The sequence below is a fragment of the Scomber scombrus genome, chromosome 5, assembly GCF_963691925.1.
Source record: "Scomber scombrus chromosome 5, fScoSco1.1, whole genome shotgun sequence".
Classification (NCBI taxonomy): Eukaryota; Metazoa; Chordata; class Actinopteri; order Scombriformes; family Scombridae; genus Scomber; species Scomber scombrus.
Window position 1 is genome coordinate 25,029,043 of NC_084974.1, and position 20,057 is coordinate 25,049,099.

Below are 20,057 nucleotides of genomic sequence, written 5' to 3' on the forward strand. Positions count from 1 at the left end.
TTTGCAGCTGATTGCATTACAAAACCAGCCTAATCTGATTTGGGAGCGCCTACCTGTCAGTTCAATGCATGGTGGCAAGATCAGATGATAACAGCCGCATAATGGTGGCAGTGTAACAGGAGCTTGTGTTAATGTGATTGCCAGGCTCTCTCAATATTCAGGTAATTCATCCAGACACACACAGGCACTCAAGAATACAGAAAAAAGGGTTGGTGACAATTCATAATTCAGAATATAAAAGTTGCAGTTCACATACGAATGAAGTCTGGCAGCTTCTCGTGGCAAAGAAAACATTCATTTTTCATCATATTGTCTAAATGTATTCTGAATAATAAATAATATATGGATCATTAATAATCACAAATGACTGACACTGAGCTTAACTCTGATCCAGTCACATCTTCATCCTTTTGCTCTGTCTGTCCCCTCTCTCTCTCTCTCTCTCTCTCTCTCTCTCTCTCTCTCTCTCTCTCTCTCTCTCTCTCTCTCTCTCTCTCTTGAACAGTAAACAGCTGATGCCTTTCTGTGATTGATCAGAAGCTACAGCTCTCTTTTTCTGATCATTCATTCCTAAAGATGATGATTGAATGTCTCTTTCCATTCATCTCCAGGTTGGTATAATCGACGACGACATCTTCGAAGAGGATGAGCATTTCTTTGTGCGTTTGCTGAATCTGCGTATTGGCGACGCAGACGGCATGTTCGAGAGCGACGAGGTGGGTGCTGCCCCTAAAGCCCGCCTGCTCGAGCCCCTGGTCGCCACGGTGACCATCCTGGATGATGACCACGCCGGCATCTTCACCTTTAGCGAGCGTATGGTGCGGGTGAGTGAGAGCGTCGGCACCATGGAGTTGACCGTGGTGCGCAACTCGGGCGCCCGTGGCACCGTCATCCTGCCATACCACAGCGAGTCAGGCACTGCCAAGGCCGGAGAGGACTACGAGGACGCCCAAGGAGAGCTGGAGTTCACCAATGACCAGACCACGTGAGTCAGAATAAACACTTTAATTTATCAAAAACTATACTTTTATACATTTTCCTACATGTGCATCTCAGAGAATCCTTTTGCAACCTTCATCTTCTGCTGCTGTGTTGGTGACTCAATGTCTTGTTCATTAGATATTGTATATTGACAGTCCTTGTTAAGAGAAAGAAAAGCATTTATAATAATAATTAAAAAATAATAATAATAATTATAGAGCACTTTTCCAAATCTAGGCTAGAAAGTGCTTCACAGGCAGCAAAATAAACAAATCATAAAATACTAAAAGTTATAAAAGAACAAATTAACATTAGATGAGTAAAAACCATTTAATTGTAGGAAAAAAGCAAGAATAGACAATCCATATTTATAGAGGATAAAAGCAGTTAAAGGAGAATTAAAAGTCAAATAAAATTTGGAAAGGCTCTCTGATAAAAGTGTTAAGAAGGGAGGAAGAGAATACTGATTCAGTAGACTTGATTTCCTCGGGCAGATCGTTTCGGGTCTCAGTGCTCTCACTCAAAATGCCCAATGTTCTCTCTAAATGTTATATGGTTGTAAATATTAATGCATATTAATAATATTCATGGATTCTGAAAAAGATCAAGTTCACTCAAGTGATTCATGTCACTTTCCTTTAAAATTGTGGATATTTTTTTGCTTCCTGTAACAATGAGAAAACAGTCAGGACCTGTGGTAATAAGTTGGAATAAAGTTGGTAAAAATTTCTAACACAGAATTGGGTGAGAATTTATACCTGGTGCTTTATAAACAGTCAAACCAAACCCGGTCAATCTTGACAAAAGGAGGGTTAAGTCTGTAAAATGATTGAAAAGATAATCGTATGACTTTTTAAAAAAAATATCGGTATTGATTTGCACACAAGCATTGACCTCTTGACCCCTTCAAAGCTTTTGTTTTAAGGAAGGTCTAAAGAAATAAACAGTTAGTGTACTGAGAATGATGGAGTTACCCCTCCTCACCTTTCCTCTTCTTCATTCTCCACTTTCCTTTTCTTCCTCTCCACCTCTTCCAGTTCTGTCCACAATTGAACAGTAAAAATTGGAAACATTAAAAACATACAATTAAAAAAAAAAAATCAAATATATATAATAAAAATAAAACAAAGTTCAGAAAAATAGAAAGAGAGAAAGAAAACAAAACTCTAGACTAAAATAGAACATAACAATGTATATATTATAGTAGTGACTTATTACATTAATTTTTAACTACATTTCATATTTAACATGTCTTCAGCATGTCTTCTTTTAATCACAATTGTTAACAAATTGAATTCACTTTTTATCACCCTTGTCAGTCTCCCTCTAGCTCTGCCACTGATTTGAAGTTATAATTTGTGTTAAAAGCCAACAGAATCAGTATTTTTTAATCAGTTATTCAGTTATGAGTCTTTCAATTAGCTAATGTTCTTTTATTGTGTAATATGGAAGTCTTTTAATACACTATACCAGACGATAAGCTGTCAATGACTTGCAGCAGGCTTCTTTCAATGCGTTTTGACGTTAGTGTGTTTCAGTGTTTCAGAAGCCTCGCTTTATGTTTTATCAGCGCGTTTGACAAACTAGACTCGACATATTCCTGTGTGATATGGATTTTCAGCAGTAGCTCTAAGCAGCTGATGTAAACTGACGGGTTCATTGACTGACAGACACCTGAATTAGTTGAGACAGGACTGGTGAGTGAAAGGATCTCTGAGTATTGCTGGTTATACATTATGTAATATTCTTCACAGTCTCAGCCCCGCCTTAACACTGTTCTTAAGGGGGAATTTATTCCAGTAGTTAATTATGGCCCAGTCAGTGTGTCAAAATGTCGCCATAAGCCACAAACCACATACTGTACTTTGAATATTTTTTAATCCTGAACGGACAAAGTTTTCTTCTTTTTTTCACCTCAGCTGCAGCCTCAACCTTCATATTTCTGTCTTCTCTCGCCCTTCTGGCCTTTCTTTGCTTCTCTTCGACTACGCTTTGATTACCGATGATGCACTGACGAGGCCTCCAGATCCAACTTAGAAAAAAAACTACCTAAAATGACTGCAGCTCCTCTCTATTGCACAGGGCTTAAAGTTTTCGGACAATCATGCCTGATTTCAACCATAGGGCAGTTTTAAATTCATATAATACTTAATTCAAACATTGTTTCATCCTGGACAACTTTTCAGGCTCACAAATCTTTTCTTAATAAATTGTGCAGGAGGAGACGTCTAAACAAAACAGGTTTAGGCATGCAGCACAAACTAGAAAAACACTTTCCATGTAAGCAGAAAATATTAGAACTGCTATTATTGGCCGATATTGACCTCAGATATGATCACAGATATATCAGTATCGACAAATATGTTGTCCGATACGCGCCAATATTTTTATTTTATTTTTTAAAGTTATATTAGCTGTATTTCATATATATTTGGTAATTTTTGCATCTATGAGTTTTGTTTTGCAGTTTATTTTTCATAGCATGTTTTAAAAACAAATAAAAACATATGAATACAATGTTGTTTAAAGCTCATATCAACACCTTCAAACGTTTTTATGCATGATAATAATACATAATGCATGAAATGTAATAAATTGAAAATTGAAAGATTTACCGATAAATTAGTTTCTATAAGTACTGTATCTAATTTGATACACACAATTTCAACAGTAATTTACCATGAAATAAGCTAGAAAATATTTAGTCATTCAACATCGCATTGTTTTATCTGTTTACTACATGTATCTGATTGTATACATCAGGTTTCTCAGGAAAAAAATATGATCACACTGATAATGTAGAGGTTTCTAAATCTCATGTATCAAGTATGATTCACTTGGTGATACACTGATGTCATTTTACAATAAAGTTTATTGTAAAACTGTAAATTATCACAGCTTTCATTACATATCTTTATCACAAGTGTTTGGTAACCACATTTGGGGAAAAAAGTGTGTTTATGTATATTTTGTACATATAACATTACAACTGTATTTTTTCGCTCCCTAGCATCGGCCCCTAAATTCCAGTAACAGTCGAGCCCTAGACAATATTGCAAACAAACACTGACTACCATTTGAAATAAAACTGTTTTTACATATGTTTATACATAGATATCCACTTCAAACTCTTGCAGATGTTTCCTATATCAGGTCGTCTGAGTCAGTAATCTCTTTTAAATCTCTTCTTAAAACATACTTTTATTTGAGAGCCTTTCCTGATTTTATTTGAGTTCTATCTTTTTATCTGTTTTCTTTTATCTATCTCCTGTTTTTATGTTTATGTTTTTATGTCTGTTCTATGGTGTAGTTTTATTCTGTACTGTCGAACTTTCTGCTGCCTTGTAAATCACTTTTGAAATGCTGTTTTGAAAAGTGCTCTATAAATAAAGATTATTATTATCATTATTATTAGTAGTAGTAGTAGTAGTAGTATCCGTATTAGTATTAGTATCAGTATTAGTATTATAATTATTATATGAAGGAAGGAAGATATTTCAGCAGGACACACAAAATATATATTTCCTTTTTTTCCAAAGTTGAGAATAAACTCAACCCTTCAATGTGAAAATGTAGTTTAAAGCCCTGGGATGATTATTGAGTGGACTGCCAAAATGAACTGAATTATATAGAAAAAAGTTTGTCAGAGGCATAAAATAAACATTTTTAAAAAGTTCTGTAAATGGACATACTTTGACAGGCACAACCCGCCGGTTAAAGCGCTCTCGCTCAATACTGGACCAATTTTAAGAACATTTGTCCCCATTAGTCACTTAAACCAAAAATGAGGGTTGAAAAAATACCAAAGTTTCTCTTTAAAGCCTCAAGCCATCGATGCAGACCTGTCAATGTTTCCACCCACAGGCCAAGAAAGTAATAACTGCTGCAGTTTTACCACCTGCAGGCAATAAGTGTTCCCACTGTGAGAGGGTATGTAGTGTAATCTGTTAGCTAAAAGTGCACTGAAACAAATGTTTTTAGTCAAATAATAATAATAATGTATCAAAGGGAAACATATGCTATCAATAACCTCAGTGGCTTGTTTCTATAAAACGTGAGATGTTAGTTTTTCAAGGAGTTAAATTCATTTTTATGGAAATAACTTTTTTTTTTCTTTAAGAATGAATGTGCTTCAGCCGCTGTGAAACAAACATCGATAAAGTGTGTAGCTTTTTGCACTGCTGCAGCTCTCCCGTCATGCTGTTATATTATCAGTCTATCTGCTCATCTTCACCTCATCCAATCATCTCTCTCCATTTCTTTCATTTTCACGCCACATTGCTCTCCCAGTCAGGGTCACTGGTCTTTAATTGTATCTGTCCATCTCTCTCTCTCTCTCTCTCTCTCTCTCTCTCTCTCTCTCTCTCTCTCTCTCTTTCATCTTCTTTCATTATTTCACTCTGTCTATCAGTTCTTTATTCTTTATATCAGTTCTTACATTCACTCTTTTTTAAACCTTCCTCCAGAGGCGAATTTAGAGCCTTTATAGGGGTGCTCAAGCACCCCTAAATTTGATCTCAGCACCCCTAAAATAAATAAATTGTTACAGTATTGTATTTTATAACACTTGCAGTGCATTGTATGTCAAATTCTCATTAGGAGTTGAGCCCCCCTAAAGGTCTGATCCTACAATCGCCCCTGCCTTCCTCCTCCTCCTCCTTCTTCATAAATCCCTCCGTTGTTCAGTCGATCAATAACTTGTTTTCTTCTTCCCCTCAACATCACTCATTCCCCCTGCATGCCACATTTTCCACTTTCCTCTTTCTCCTCCTCTCTTCTTTTCCTGTCATCTCCATCTTTCATTTTCTCAGTCAGTCCATCTCTGCCAGTTGTCAGTTGTGCAGCATGTTTTTCCTCCGCTCTCTGCTGAGCTGGTTTCCGTGGTGACAGACTTCAGTCACAATAACAGGTCTTGTCATTTTCACCCTTCTCCTCTTTTCCTCTGATACTAACCTTTCATTCCACGTACCTTGTCTGTCATTTCAATACTCTTGTCACTCCTTTTCAACTTCATGAATTCATCCTTCCTGTTCTTTGTCTTTTTCATGACCTTTATTTATCCAGTGCACACAGTAAATGTCAAATCATTATCAGTTTTCTATTCAAATAGATTCAGTATCACAGTCCTGAGCCTCAATGGTGCAAAAAAAACGTAGCTGCTGTTATCTTTTTTTAAGTTAAACATCAGTGACATATTCAAACTTTGTGTATGAGAGCCACAGCAGGGTTAGAAAAGACTGAAAGTTTTGAAAATTGCCCCGATGCATTGTTCATTTTTGGTCCTGGAAAGGCTTTTTTTGACAATAAAAAGAACAGAACACCAGCCTCATTCCTAGCAATGTCACTGTATACTTATCATATGTTTCTGTCACTTTTACTCTTCATGTCTCTGTCTGGATCTATTATTTTCTTTTTTGTATGCTTCTCTTTACATTTTAACTTTGCTCCAACCTTTGACTGAATTATTGATCCTGTCTCTGTCGTCTGTTCTCTGCATCCGACTTCCTTCTACTCTGATTTACACAGCAAGTGGTCCTGATCTGAGACAACAGGGGGGGTTACCACCATGTGTGCAGCTCTATACTGTGTGCGTGCGTGCGTGTGTGCTTATGTTCATGGGCCTTGACGTGTGCTCTGACCAGCACATCAATAACCAGAATGACCTGTGGTGAAGGCCCTCTGAGCTCTGCATTACCTATTGATGAAATGCTTTACTTCATTTGTGTGTCTGCGACTGACTGACTGACTGACTGACTGACTGACTGACTGCCAGTGTGTGTGTGTGTGTGTGTGTGTGTGTGTGTGTGTGTGTGAACACACATTTCTCTTCATACATACATGAGTTTGTGTGTTTGTTTTGCAAAAATACTTCAACTTTGTCACAGTTATATTTGTGTGTGTGTGTTGCAGTCAGACTCTCCAGGTGAGGATAATAGACGATGAAGAGTATGAAAAACATGAAAGCTTCTACATTGTTTTGGAGGAGCCACGCTGGCTAAAGAGAGGAATCTCAGGTGTGTATTTTTTCTTATCCCATTTTTGTTTTGTTGTGTAATCAATATAAGGGTCAGTGACAAATAAGGGTTGGCAAGATGAGCAATTCAAAAATATCTTTAAGAAATAGTTTAACACAGCACCGGGTATGTTAAAATGTATATTTTGTATTTTGTTGATTTCATGTCATTTGAAATGACATTTGCACCATTTTTTACCAAACATAAGACTGAATGCTCCTGAAAATGTCAAATGGTGTAACCACAAAAGAATGATGAATATTAAATATTTAATCCACCTACAGTGTATTTTAAGTGCACTTTTACAAATAATTACTTATTAACATGTAAATGGTTCCTGATTTACAATATTCACAAGATTACATTTAATATTTAGAACAATTGTATTCCATTACTTTTATTTAATATAAAAAGTTATATATAAGATCATGCCAAACTAGTTGATATGGTGTTTTATTGAGAATTTGGTGTTTTTAAGCAAGTTTAATTATTTGGTACAAAGTTTTTATGGTAACACCACTTAGCATTGCCAGTCCTGGCCTCCCTGGGGCCCTAAGCAAAATTCTGCTAAGGGGCCCTGACCCATGAGCCAGCTGCCATGTAAACCATTTATTTCATTTGCCACACAATCACACCTGATACACCAGTGTTCCCGCTACAATCCTCCCTCTTCTAAAACAGTTTGCACCATCTGTCATTCTAAGAATAAGTAGTCCTATACTGTATAGGCTGCCTGTACTTCACCTGGGTCTACAGGGTCTGTATTTGTTGAAGGCTGTGGGTCTATGTTGGCAGTAGGACCTGAAGCTGCCAGTACTGGGTCTGGGGTTGTCTGAAGATACATTGCCTTTACTGATAAACCTAAGCATAGAACCTGTAAATTACAAATCATACATTATTATTAATTGTATTAGTTGCATCAATATTTCGTTTACTACATATAAAATAAAATAAAATATATAATATAAAATACAATTTACACCATAGCTTGGCTGAATATTCTGTTCTTATGTACTGTGAGAGATGTGCATCCATATTACCTATCTATTAACTAATTAACATTTTAAAATCAATATTTCCCCAAGCAGTTTTGGGAATTTTTTTCTCTCCTCACATTTTTACTCACTGTGGGTTAATATATTTACTGCACATGCGTGTCCTGCACCTCTAGTGAGCAGTACAATCATGGCTACAAGTAGGAAGAACCCAAGATGTCTTATTGTGCAGTATAACACTGTTATAATGTAATAAATCATAAAAAAAAGAAGTTGAATTTCTTGTATTGACTACGTTCATCTATTACTTGTCACAACTACAACAAGTCGCCCCTTTTTTCTCACTGAAATATGTAAAGATGAGAGAAAGACAAGAGGATAGAGGAGTGTTTTGTTTGAATTTCGGAGGGTTTTCTCAGAAGTCAGACAGCCTAACGTGCACTCACCCTCTTTTTTGTTAACAGTAAATACTAAAACAGGAAGGGTTGGAAATAAAAGTAGTGATATGTTTGTTAGTGATGACAGTGAACATTTTAATCCATTGCTGCTGTCTGAATGCAGGTGTGTGATTACTCACTGCTCTTTTTTCTCGTCCCTCTTCCTCCTCCACCCCATATTCTTCACAGCTTTACTTCTCAACCAAGGTAAGCCCATCTAATTATCCCCTCTACTTTAAACCACAGCCCCAAGCTTGATTTGATTGGTCAGGAAATCTTTCTTATCGATGTATGATCTGTTGATGAGGAACCCAACCATTAAAGCTGCTTAACATGCTCCTACAACCAATTCATGATAATATTTAATCTGATATAATGATTCAAAGAAGTAGTTTTACCAACGTCTGAGCAGTGATAAATCTAGACTCAGCGCTTGTTTTGTAAGAAAAAGCACTGCAATACACTTACAGTAACCCATAACATGCCCAACATGATGAAATAAACATGTTTACACAGGCTTAATGTCATGCTGAGTTTATCAGTTTTACTGTGATTACACCGGGATAGAATGCTGACTTTGCTTCTTCATTCATTTTCTTAACCTGGGCCTTCTTTATGTAGTTTTTATATCAGTAATAATAACAATAACTACAATACTACACTATTTTAATAGCTGAGTTCTGGGAAGTGGATGACATCACTTAAAATAAGTCTGATGGGAGCTGATGAGTCAATGTGAATTTATTGATAATGACAGCAGGAAGTGTGTTCAAAGACCAGAGGTGAAATAAAAGCAACGTTTATTTGAGAGATAAACATCCATGAACAGCAACTGTCACTGACAAAATATTCTGAATTACTTTAACTTTCTGTTTTAATCATTTAAATACAAAACATTTACTTTCACATGCAGTATATGTCTTCCAGTTTCAATTTTTTTCTCCTGCAGCTGCTCATTTTTTTCTCCCGAGCCAGCACACTGTTTACTCTGCCCCACATTATAATGGCCTGGCTCCCATTTCTGGCATCTCGTTTAGCGCTGCTTTGGGGGGAAAGAGATGAGTATTTGTCTATTTACATCTGGATCACAGTAGAACTGGTTTTTGTGAATCTCAGCACAGTATAACAGATCAGTTAGGGAATAAATGTTTACTAATGAGTCGAATGCTGCACACTCTGGACTTGTTTTATTGTGCCGTCACTGTGTGCTGATGCAGATATATTATGGTGCATGTGGCAACCATATGAGAGGAACCTGCCATGGTTGTATTATATATCATGAATATCATATTATACTTCAATATTATATTGCTTTTTATGACTATTTTGCAGCCTTGGTGTATAGGAGGCAAATGACTGTAAATGGGATAACTTGAAACTTGTTTATATGGGAATCTCTCTTGGCTTTAGTAAGAAACAATGAAGTAAACATTGAGTGAATATATTCTGTAGAGAATATAAAAGGTTGCATAAGGAAATCTAAATCTAATTTTCTTGCAGAAGGAGATGAATCCCTTATAACTGACAAGCCGTCGATTTGAGTTTAAATTGGTTTAGAACAGGAAGTCGTCTGAGCTTAGAGGGGACAAATCAATAAATATGAATCATTACATCCCCTTTGTGAAGTCACAGGGAAGAAATAACACATGACAACCAAAAGAAACTGAGGGAGTCAAAGTTGAAGTGGAAAAAAAGGAAACGACTAAATTCAAGTTACAAAGGTTCTTAACAAAATGTGGTGGGGGATAGAATGAGACAAACTGACTGGCTCCTACCTGTATTTAAAAAAAAATATAAATAAAAATTAAAAAAGGCCTCACTTACTACAAAAGAAAAGTCCAAAACTAATACAGAATTGGCACTAACCAATAACCTAGAGTTTTTAGACAAAAAATAACCATGTTAGAGCAAAGTGTGTAGTAGTAAACCTTTATTTATACTCGAGAGATAATTGAGGGTGACCCTCACTTACAGTGACATTGAGACACATTCCAAAGACAGAAGGAGAATAATAGCAAAATAATAATAATAATCAAATTAAAAAGAAAAAGAATATGTTAAAAAATAATAATGATAAATAGATAGAAAATAAAAAACAATTAAACAAAGCAATTACAAGTAGGTGTTTGGATGTTTAATATCAATTATTTTTAAAAGCCCAAACGGTACAAATGTGTTTAATTTAAGGAGGTGCTGCAGTTTGGTCCACGGCTCAGGTGTGCTAGAGCTAAAGCAGTTTTTCCGAGTTCAGACCAAATTCATGGAAGATGAAGTAAAAGTCAGTCCTCAGAGCAGGTTTGGTAAAGTCCATCTGGATGATAGAGCAGCTATGAAAGGTAATGGGGTAATTTTCCTATAAGGGCTTCGAGAGAGAACCATCCAACATTATTATACAGAATACAATGATGTGTATCATAAACATCTTTAGAAATAAATCTTAAGGCAGAGTGTTATACAGAATTTAGAGGTTTCACGGTTGAAAAGGATGCTTGTCTATAAATAACATCACCATAGTCCACCATAGACTGACATAAAAACTGCTGTAAAGGGTACCCTGACTCACCTAGTCCTCTACCACCCACCACATACCTCACACAGCTTTTTTAGTATGTTGAGTTGATTCAAACAAAGCAGCACAGCTCAGTCCAGCACAGAGGGAACCTATGTCAGCATGACCAGACTGCACAGGTGGAAACCAATCATGTAGTTAAAATATTGATGATTACAAAGGGGTTTAGATCTAAAGTCAGACATTTAAGATTTTGCTCAGGAGGGTTTTTTCCTCATTTTTAAAATATTTAATATGTAACTGAATACATATATTGCTTTTTGTAACCTATTACATTTCCAAAGTAACCTTCCCAACCCTGCTTAGCACCCACTAAAAAGAGGTCTAATATAATTATGCAGTGTGCACAGGTCGCTCACATGACATTACATAATTTTTGAGTAATAACGTCTGTCAAACTTCTGCCTCTTGCTGCCAGTCGTGTCCAACATGATGCAAATCATCCAAGCAGCGTTGACCATAAGTGACTAATGATCACAGGCAGCCAACGGAGAATTTAGACTTAGATCAAGGAGCAATGCTCTGTGAGTGGGAGGCCTTGCAGTAACGATGACACATGATGATGCTCGCTGTCCTCAGGATTATTTCTCTGTTTGTCTGATTTACAGCATGGGGAAGTGTGCCCTGCAAAAGATGCTGCTGCTCACAGGAAGCATGTTTGAGTGTGTGAGGTCATGTGTGTGTGTGTGTGTGTGTGTGTGTGTGTGTGTGTGTGTGTGTGTGTGTGTGTGTGTGTGTGTGTGTGTGTGTGTGTGTGTGTGTGTGTGTGTGTGTGTGTGTGTGTGTGTGTGTGTGTGTGTGTGTGTGTGACAGCTTGAGATAGTGTCGATGAATACTGCGGGGACGTTTGCCATATGCTGCTTTGCTCTTACAGTCTTCTCATAATTAGACATGGTGCCGTCTTTGAAGAGAGGATAGGGCTATAATCTTTGCCTGCTCTTCACACACAGACAGACAGAGAGAGAGAAAGCACCCTGTCTCCATACCTCCTGGTCTCCCTTAATTTCTTTCTCTCACTCCTGAGCAGAAGAGACAGATGAGAAAATGCCGCTTACATTGAAATCACACACAGCACACAGCAGAGAGGCTGGTTAGAAGACTCGGAGTGTCTCTAATGCTCTTTGAGGACCCGCTCTCTTCGTAAAGAGAAGACTGTAATACCATCCCTGATTCGCTCAGTTTCTGTAAGATCCACTTTGGTTGGTGTCTTCTCTGTTGCTGCTCCGCTGGCAGTGGATCAATAACACAAAGTGGGCCACATGTCAGCATTAATACTGTCTTCCTGTCTTCTTGCAAGTTGCTGGTAGCTCGCTCGCTCGCTCTCTGTCTCTCTCTCTGTCTCTCTGTCTCTCTGTCTCTCTCTCTGTCTCTCTGTCTCTCTCTCTCTCTCTCTCTCTCTCTCTCTCTCTCTCTCTCTCTCTCTCTCTCTCTCTCTCTCTCTCTCTCTCTCTCTCTCTCTCTCTGTCTCAGACAGTAAAGGAGGAGGAGGAGGCCCCAGGCAGCAACTTTAGCCAGCCGGATCCATTAGCTGGTCAATACATAGAACATTAATTGGCTAGAATTTGTGATAGATTGATAATCAATTAACTTTTTATAGCTATCCTATGGAGTGGGTTTTTTTTAACCACTCTTCGTGCAATGGAGCAGTTTTTGCCTCCCTTGTGCACTAATACAACAGGGGACAATGAGGTCACTTCTACTTCTGGTTTCATGCTCTTCCACTGATCTATAAGTAGCAGTAAAACACCCAAAGAAATGCAGCAATTCACCTGTAAAAGCAGCGAAGAAGAAGACTACTAGAGAAACTTTATTGTCTCTCGTGACAGAAAATCATCTCAGAGGTGGCTCATGCTTCAAAACTCAGACATACAATACATCCTCATGAACACACAGAGAGCCGCATGTTATGAGTCACTCACACAGAGTAGCACCCTGCCAGTGACAGTGGTTTGGGTGGCTGTCATTGATGTAAAACAATGCAGCTTTGCAAACGTTTTATAAGGAAGGAAATCCATCCAATGTGGGGTTATTTCGTAGAGCTCAAAGATACAAATTATGTGTTTTTTGGTGAGAAAGATGTTAAAAGAAAGTTTGTTCACAAGAAAACACAGCGGGACACCTGTAAGTTATTTTTTAAATCATCAATACCAAATAGTTTTTTGCAAAAAAATAGTTTGAGAATTAATTCTGTGCAAATGTTAGTGTTTACCTTTTTGTAAGAAACTTTCCACACATGCTTTTCTTTGCAAATCCACCTCCACCTAATCTATCTCTGTGGCTGTGATGTTTTTTTTCTGCTAGTGTCCATCTGTCATCTTCTCATATCCCTCTCCCATGCTGTGAGATGACACACACACATATTACAGATTCATGGGGCTGTTGCATACAAGTGACACTGCTCTAAATAAAATGCTGACTCACAATCTATTATTGACGGAGGCAGAACTTGGAAATATCTGTGACATGCATTTTTTAGTTTCTTCATCCAATGTTTTTTCTTCTTCTTCTTCTTCTTCTTCTTCTTCTTCTTCTTCTTCTTCTTCTTCTTCTTCTTCTTCTTCTTCTTCTTCTTCTTCTTCTTCTTCTTCTTCTTCTTCTTCTTCTTCTTCCCCACAGACGGGATGGAGGGGCAGATGAGCACTGAGGAGGAGGAGGCCAGGAGGATAGCTGAGATGGGGAAACCCATCCTGGGAGAGCACAGTCGCCTGGAGGTCGTCATCGAAGAGTCTTATGAGTTCAAGGTGCACCATTCATTTATTTATTCATCTTACTTAGCTTCACAATCAGGAACAGCGCCATCTTTGGGCTTTTTTGTGCTGCGAAAAGCAATTTGCAGGAGCATAAAATGTAAAATGCAGACTCCTGGATATTCAGATTACCGAAAATAAATGTGTAAATGACTTATTGATGTTAGCCCAGGGCGGCTTTAGAGTTTATCTCTCCAGTCCACCATCATTTTATTGTCATTAGAAATCATTTAGAGGCAAACAAAGCTAAACATAAAACAGTCTAAATAAATCATACAAGTCATATAAAAAGAGATGAAGCAGTATTCAAACAGCAGACCAGCAGAGTTGTGGGAATGATGCCTATTCAAACCTCACTGAACATCCAAAGTAAATGTAAGAATGTATATATTGAACAAGTATTTCCAGGTCAGTCCAAAATATGATTTGAACATTTCTCTCCTAAGACCAGAAACTGTTTGTTTTTCCTGTAGATAGTGTTTGCGGTAGTGATTTTAAAGGTAAAAGGTGGCCTACGTTATACAATCCACCTTTTCCGCTTTGACTCACTCAAGCGAAGCAGGGTCCTAACCCTCTCAGCAAGCAAGTCTAATACAGGTTTTGAATTATTGAAAAAGCTCATGTTGGCCTCGATACTTCACTTCGCTCAGGGAATGCAGAATGCACAGCTTTGCTTGCATTTTTTAAATTTTTTTGTGTTCCCCTGTGCAAAGAGGAGCGAAAAGCACAGGAAGCGGGCCGTAAGCAATCCAAATATTTTAAATTTGCACTGGGCCCAGGTGTATTTTGAGCAAATAAAAGCAGCCACCATCACATAAAGCCAATATCCTGCACCTGCCACTCCGAGCAATAAATGCTGTTTAGTTTACTGGCCGAGCAATAAGTCTCAATTCACAAACTGTCCAGCACACAGAAGGATGTTATATATCGATAATCCATCTGTTTTATTTGCTCTTAGGAAAATTAAAACAATGGATTCCTAATTAAGAAAATGTTTCAGCTCCCTCATGTGGCACAGATTCTGTTTTACCAGAAGCGCTGAGGGAAAGAGGTGTAGAATAAATTATTTAAATAAGAACAACTAAACAACAAGTCATTATTTTTGTCGTCAGCACACATACAGGTGATTAACCCTTACAGACTGTTCATATTCGGACTCGTAATTAGTCTCTACACAAATTCACATTCATAAATTCCCCCATCAGTCATTAATAAATGTTTAATTAATCCTTAATGAAGATGTCAGAGAGTGTATTCTATTTATGTATGGAGAAAAAAGACATTCACAATCACTATTGTATCATCCAGGATAACATTTTATAGAATATGAAGAATATAACAACATGTTTGAACGGGCCCATCAGGTATAACAAAGGCAAAAGATTTTGATAACTAAATCTCTAGGAGGAGTTCGTTAAAGTACGAGGCGTGGAAATTGTGAAAATGGCGGCAAAAATCGAAAATTGGAATCAAAATGGCTGACTTCCGATTGGACTTAGGGTATGGGTCCAAGAGACTTTTTTGTGTGTCTCTACATGATACATAAGTGTACAGAAGTTTGTTTGTCTACGTCAATCTGAAACAAGGGGCTCAATTTTTTTAATTTGCCTACGTGGCACTGTTAAAAAATGATGCACTGTATTTCCATTTTTGTATGCTGTGTGTCACATTAGGAATAATCCAGCTCAAAGAAATGTGCATAGTGTGTTTTTACAACTCTCATTTGTAAAAATGGGTCAAATTTGACCCTTAACAGTACGTAAGGGTTTACAGGGGTGAATGTTTAAAAAAATGAAAGGATTCAGTTGTTTAGTAAATGATGAAATTCACTCAGATGTAGAGTCAGCAACACCTGTGTGGCAATAAGCATTGTAAGTTGTTCACTCTGTCCAGCAACCTTTAGTTAAATTGTGCGTGCGTGCGTGCGTGCGTGCGTGCGTGCGTGCGTGCGTGCGTGCGTGCGTGCGTGCGTGCGTGCGTGTGTCTAAGCGCCCTTTTCGTGCTCTTTCCCACTTTTACTAAATAACCAACAAATTAAATACCACAAAATGTTTTTTTAAAGGAAAAGTTCAATACAACAGAGGAAAGCAAACACTTTCATCCAATTAAAAAAAAACAACAACCACAGGATGGAGCGTGGACTGTGAATTAATCACAGAGGGGAGGGGGCACAGATAGGCACGAGCACCAAACAAACAACATCAACAAAACAGATAAATGACAAACATCACTCCAAACCCAGTCCAATACAATTCAATATTCCCAGCCTCTAGTTGATTACCAAATCAATTGGCCCTTTGTAAAAATATAATTGGGCTTTGTCTCTCCTGATTTGTGGATGGTGTGAACCACCTTGGGATAATAATGCAATTCAGCATGATTGGCAGATAGATTCAACACAGCAGAGAGAGAAATGCAAGCAGAAAGAGAAGCTCTGTTTCCTGTGTTCATTAATAAATCTGACATGTATCGACAAAGAGTCTGTTTGATTATGTTTGCATGTGATTTGTTCTGTGAACTCAACTGACGTGTATCAAAGTTATACCTAAAAAAAACTATTTAAATATTGAGTTTTAGTTGTGATAGTTTGTGCAACTGTAGATAAACTCAACATACTGTACATTTTCTTATATGTATCAGAATCAGATTTATTCACCAAGTAATTCAATGTGAATTCAGATGTCAACCAAAAAAGCAATAAACATCAGCATTTAATAATAAACATGAACACAAACATGACAGTGTAAGAAAGAGACAGTCATTTACATTTCATTCTGTATAGTATAGCAGAATATAAATTGAAGTAAGAGTACTAATCTATATAGATGTTTTTGTTGTTGGTGTATAAGCAAGGCACATTTATTAGTATAGCACATTTCAACAACAAGGCAATTCAAAGTGCTTATACATAAAATATAAAATGCAACAAGACAGGATGTAAAAAAGCAACACATAAAAATAAAAGCACAAAATAAAAATAAAATATAAAATCAGATTTATTTGCCAAGTAATTCAATGTGAATTTACTTTTACAAAATTTGATACAAATTTACATTTTGGAAAACATCCTTACATATCATACAACACACAATTTGTGTAATTTAGTTCATTTATTAGTTTAAATTGCATTGCGGTCAATTCATTCATGAGTTAAACGTTGCATAAAGTCCACCACCAGGTGATGCTGCTGAGTCAGTAAGAAACTAGTTGTCTTTTTAACCATGAAGCAACCGTGCTTGAGTACACTTGGGTTTGAGGTAATGTGAGTGCGGGCCAGCGGGGGACAGGGGAGGGGGGACATCCGTGCTTCAGCATGGTACGGAACAACTGGCCCTAGTGTGAGTGCGCCCTAAAGGTCGAGTTTGCCTGATTTAGGAGAAAAACACCACTCCAATACTGATGGAGGTTTATTGAACTGTGATGGTGGCAGACGTCTCTCAAAACTAGATAGATAGATAGATAGATAGATAGATAGATAGATAGATAGATAGATAGATAGATAGATAGATTTTTTATCTTTTTTATTCATTTTTTTGATTTTTGATTTTTATCTTTGATTTTATTCACGCTTATTCTGTCTTTTAAATTTTATTTCATTTTACTTTTGTTCTTTTTAATCTACTTTTTTAATCTATCTTTTAAATAAACTTTTTTTCTCTAATCCTTTCTTCTTATTCTTTTTATTTATTTATATTTTTAATTTTCTCTTATTTACAATCAAAACAACAACATAGAAACATAAGGTGCATAGTTGAGGTTCAGTTCACAGTGAAATACAATAAAAATGTAGTCAACAAGTAACACAACAAGATTAATCATCTATTAAACTTTAATTTCACCTTTAACATTTTACCTTTAAAGAATATTATATACATATATCTCATGTGCTGAACCAAACCCCTTTTTTTGTCCTACTAAACTATTAAAAACATGTCAATGAGCCACAATGAGACTTTGGATACGCACACAATACTTGTTTGTAGGATGAGTTCATTGTTGGTTTTTAAAATATTGAAAATTGGCAGATAAATCCTTTAATTATTGTATCTGCAGTTTGTGTGGTTTGTCTGTATTGTAGATTCGTGAAGCTCAGATACCAGTTTGTGCATTTATCCATCATTATAGAGTTTTAAAGGTGATCGTTATTTTCACCATAACCCTGAGATTTTGTTGAGTTACCACATTTTCGTCTCCAAACACCATTAAGACCATTTCAGATATGATGTCTCGTAGACCAACACGGCCCCCTCTCCCAGCCCTGCAGCTCCACCCAGCACAGCTAACAAGCTCTGTCTCACCTGAACAGCTGTGTCACCTGTCCTCGGCTGTAATTGGTTGCTAAGTGTCTGTGCTTGTGTTCCACAGAGCACCGTCGACAAGCTCATTAAGAAGACCAACTTGGCACTGGTTATCGGCACACATTCCTGGAGGGAGCAGTTTGTGGAGGCGGTCACTGTCAGCGCAGGTGAGCTGTGACTTTGTTAGCGTGTGTTTGTGTGTAAGTGTTCATGTAACCAAGTAAACAAACAAGCTGTCGCCCCACTTAACAACACACTCAGCTTCGCTAAACAACGTGATTATAACTAAAGTTGTACTTACACTTTTGTATAGAATAGTATAATTACAAGCAGGGTTGGGAGGGTTACTTTGGAAATGTAATAGGGTACAGATTACTAGTTATCCTATTTAAAATGTAATAAGTAATGTAACTATTTCAATTACTTAATCAAAGTAATGTAACTCATTACATTTGATTACTTTCTAATTTTCTAACTAGTGTTTTCAGCTGTTAGGGTAAGTGTACCCATTAAGCACCAAAATCTAAGTTCAGGTGTTTTTCATGGATGCTGACATGATTTATAAGGGAGATCATTTCTTATAAAGCAAGATTTATCTCTCATTTGAAAATGTATTCATTAGCTCATGTAGATTTTGGTATATAATATAAAAGATATTTCATGAAAAAAGTCAAAAATCTGGCATGGGCTTAATTGGGACTGTTACACCATTAAAGTCCATGTGTGTTCCAAATAAGACCACATCATGATTTATTTACAAAATATAAAAAAAAACATTGATATAATAAGAGGGAAAAAAAGATTATAGTGACAAACCACCTGAGTTTGGTAACTTACTTTGTACTGTGTATCTGTCGCTTCACTGACACATAGGACAGAATCTGTCCTATGTGTCAGTGAAGCTCACCTGTCAAAGTCAACCTGCCTTTGAATTGTATGTATTGATTTCAGCTTAACAAAACATTGTGTTTATGTAGTGCAAACAAACAACTTTGGGATCTTGTTGTATCAGAAAATACGGATTTATGAATTGGCAGTGGTAACACAGATGCAGACAGCTGTGTGTCAATGAACTAGTGTTCAAGTCGGCTAAAGGCCTCCATCTAGTGGAAGTAACAGTTCAGTACAAGCAATAACTATTACACTCTGCTTTCAACTATGCAAGTTTGTGAAATGAATCCGCTGAAGGTGCAGTTGGAATTTTAAAATGACCTTGATGAAGTCAATTCAGATTTCCTTTATTTGTCATTTCTTATGCATTTCTTGCAAAAATGAAATTATATTTCCCCTAAAAGCACACCCAAGGCCGAAAAACAGGGCAGAACAATAAATAACAAAATGAATAATAATACCAGAATAAATTGGTTTAAAATCAAATATCACAATATTTTTGACCAAATACGTCGATATCGATATCGCAACAATATTTTTGATAAATAATCATCAGTAATTTGGCTATAATGACAAAGTGGGTTAAAGGTAAATAATAAAACAGGTAGAACAGTCAAGTTCAGAAAATTACATCATTTAACTGTAACGCCACCTTTAAAACCAGGAAAAGACACTTATGCTATAGGACGTGACGAAATTCTAAGATGATATCTAGTCTTATATCACAGTATCAATATATTTATCGATATATTGCCCGGCCCTAATTACCAGCTGTGACAGTGTATACTCTGAAGTTGCTGAGACTCATATCTTCTTTGTTATATGTTATGTATGTGTCTAATGTTCCTCCTGTTTCTCCCACTCTTCAGGTGATGGTGATGAAGACGACGAAGGCCGCGAGGAGCACCTCCCGTCTTGTTACGACTACGTCATGCACTTCGTCACCGTCTTCTGGAAGGTGCTGTTCGCCTGCGTCCCGCCCACAGAGATCTGGAACGGCTGGGCCTGCTTCCTCGTCTCCATCAGCGTCATTGGCTTGCTCACCGCCTTCATCGGAGATCTTGCGTCACACTTCGGCTGCACCGTGGGGCTCCGGGACACCGTCACCGCTGTGGTGTTTGTGGC

The 20,057-nt window shown here is 37.2% G+C and overlaps 1 protein-coding gene across 10 annotated transcripts in view; it reads left to right on the top strand.

Moving 5' to 3' along the window:
- Positions 1–20,057, top strand: part of slc8a2b (solute carrier family 8 member 2b) — a 36,978-nt gene that overhangs the window by 15,718 nt on the left and 1,203 nt on the right. For 4 of the 10 annotated variants that reach the window (XM_062418832.1, XM_062418835.1, XM_062418827.1 and 1 more), the window contains 5 exons: positions 612–985; positions 6,892–6,995; positions 13,613–13,737; positions 18,109–18,208; positions 19,802–20,057. The exon at positions 19,802–20,057 is cut by the window's right edge and continues 20 nt beyond it. In XM_062418832.1, the coding sequence (XP_062274816.1) occupies positions 612–985; positions 6,892–6,995; positions 13,613–13,737; positions 18,109–18,208; positions 19,802–20,057 (959 nt within the window). Of the gene's footprint in view, positions 1–611; positions 986–6,891; positions 6,996–8,616; positions 8,648–11,200; positions 11,233–12,674; positions 12,686–13,612; positions 13,738–18,108; positions 18,209–19,801 lie in introns of all 10 variants that reach the window. The other 6 variants (XM_062418826.1, XM_062418829.1, XM_062418833.1 and 3 more) reach the window with 4 other exon arrangements.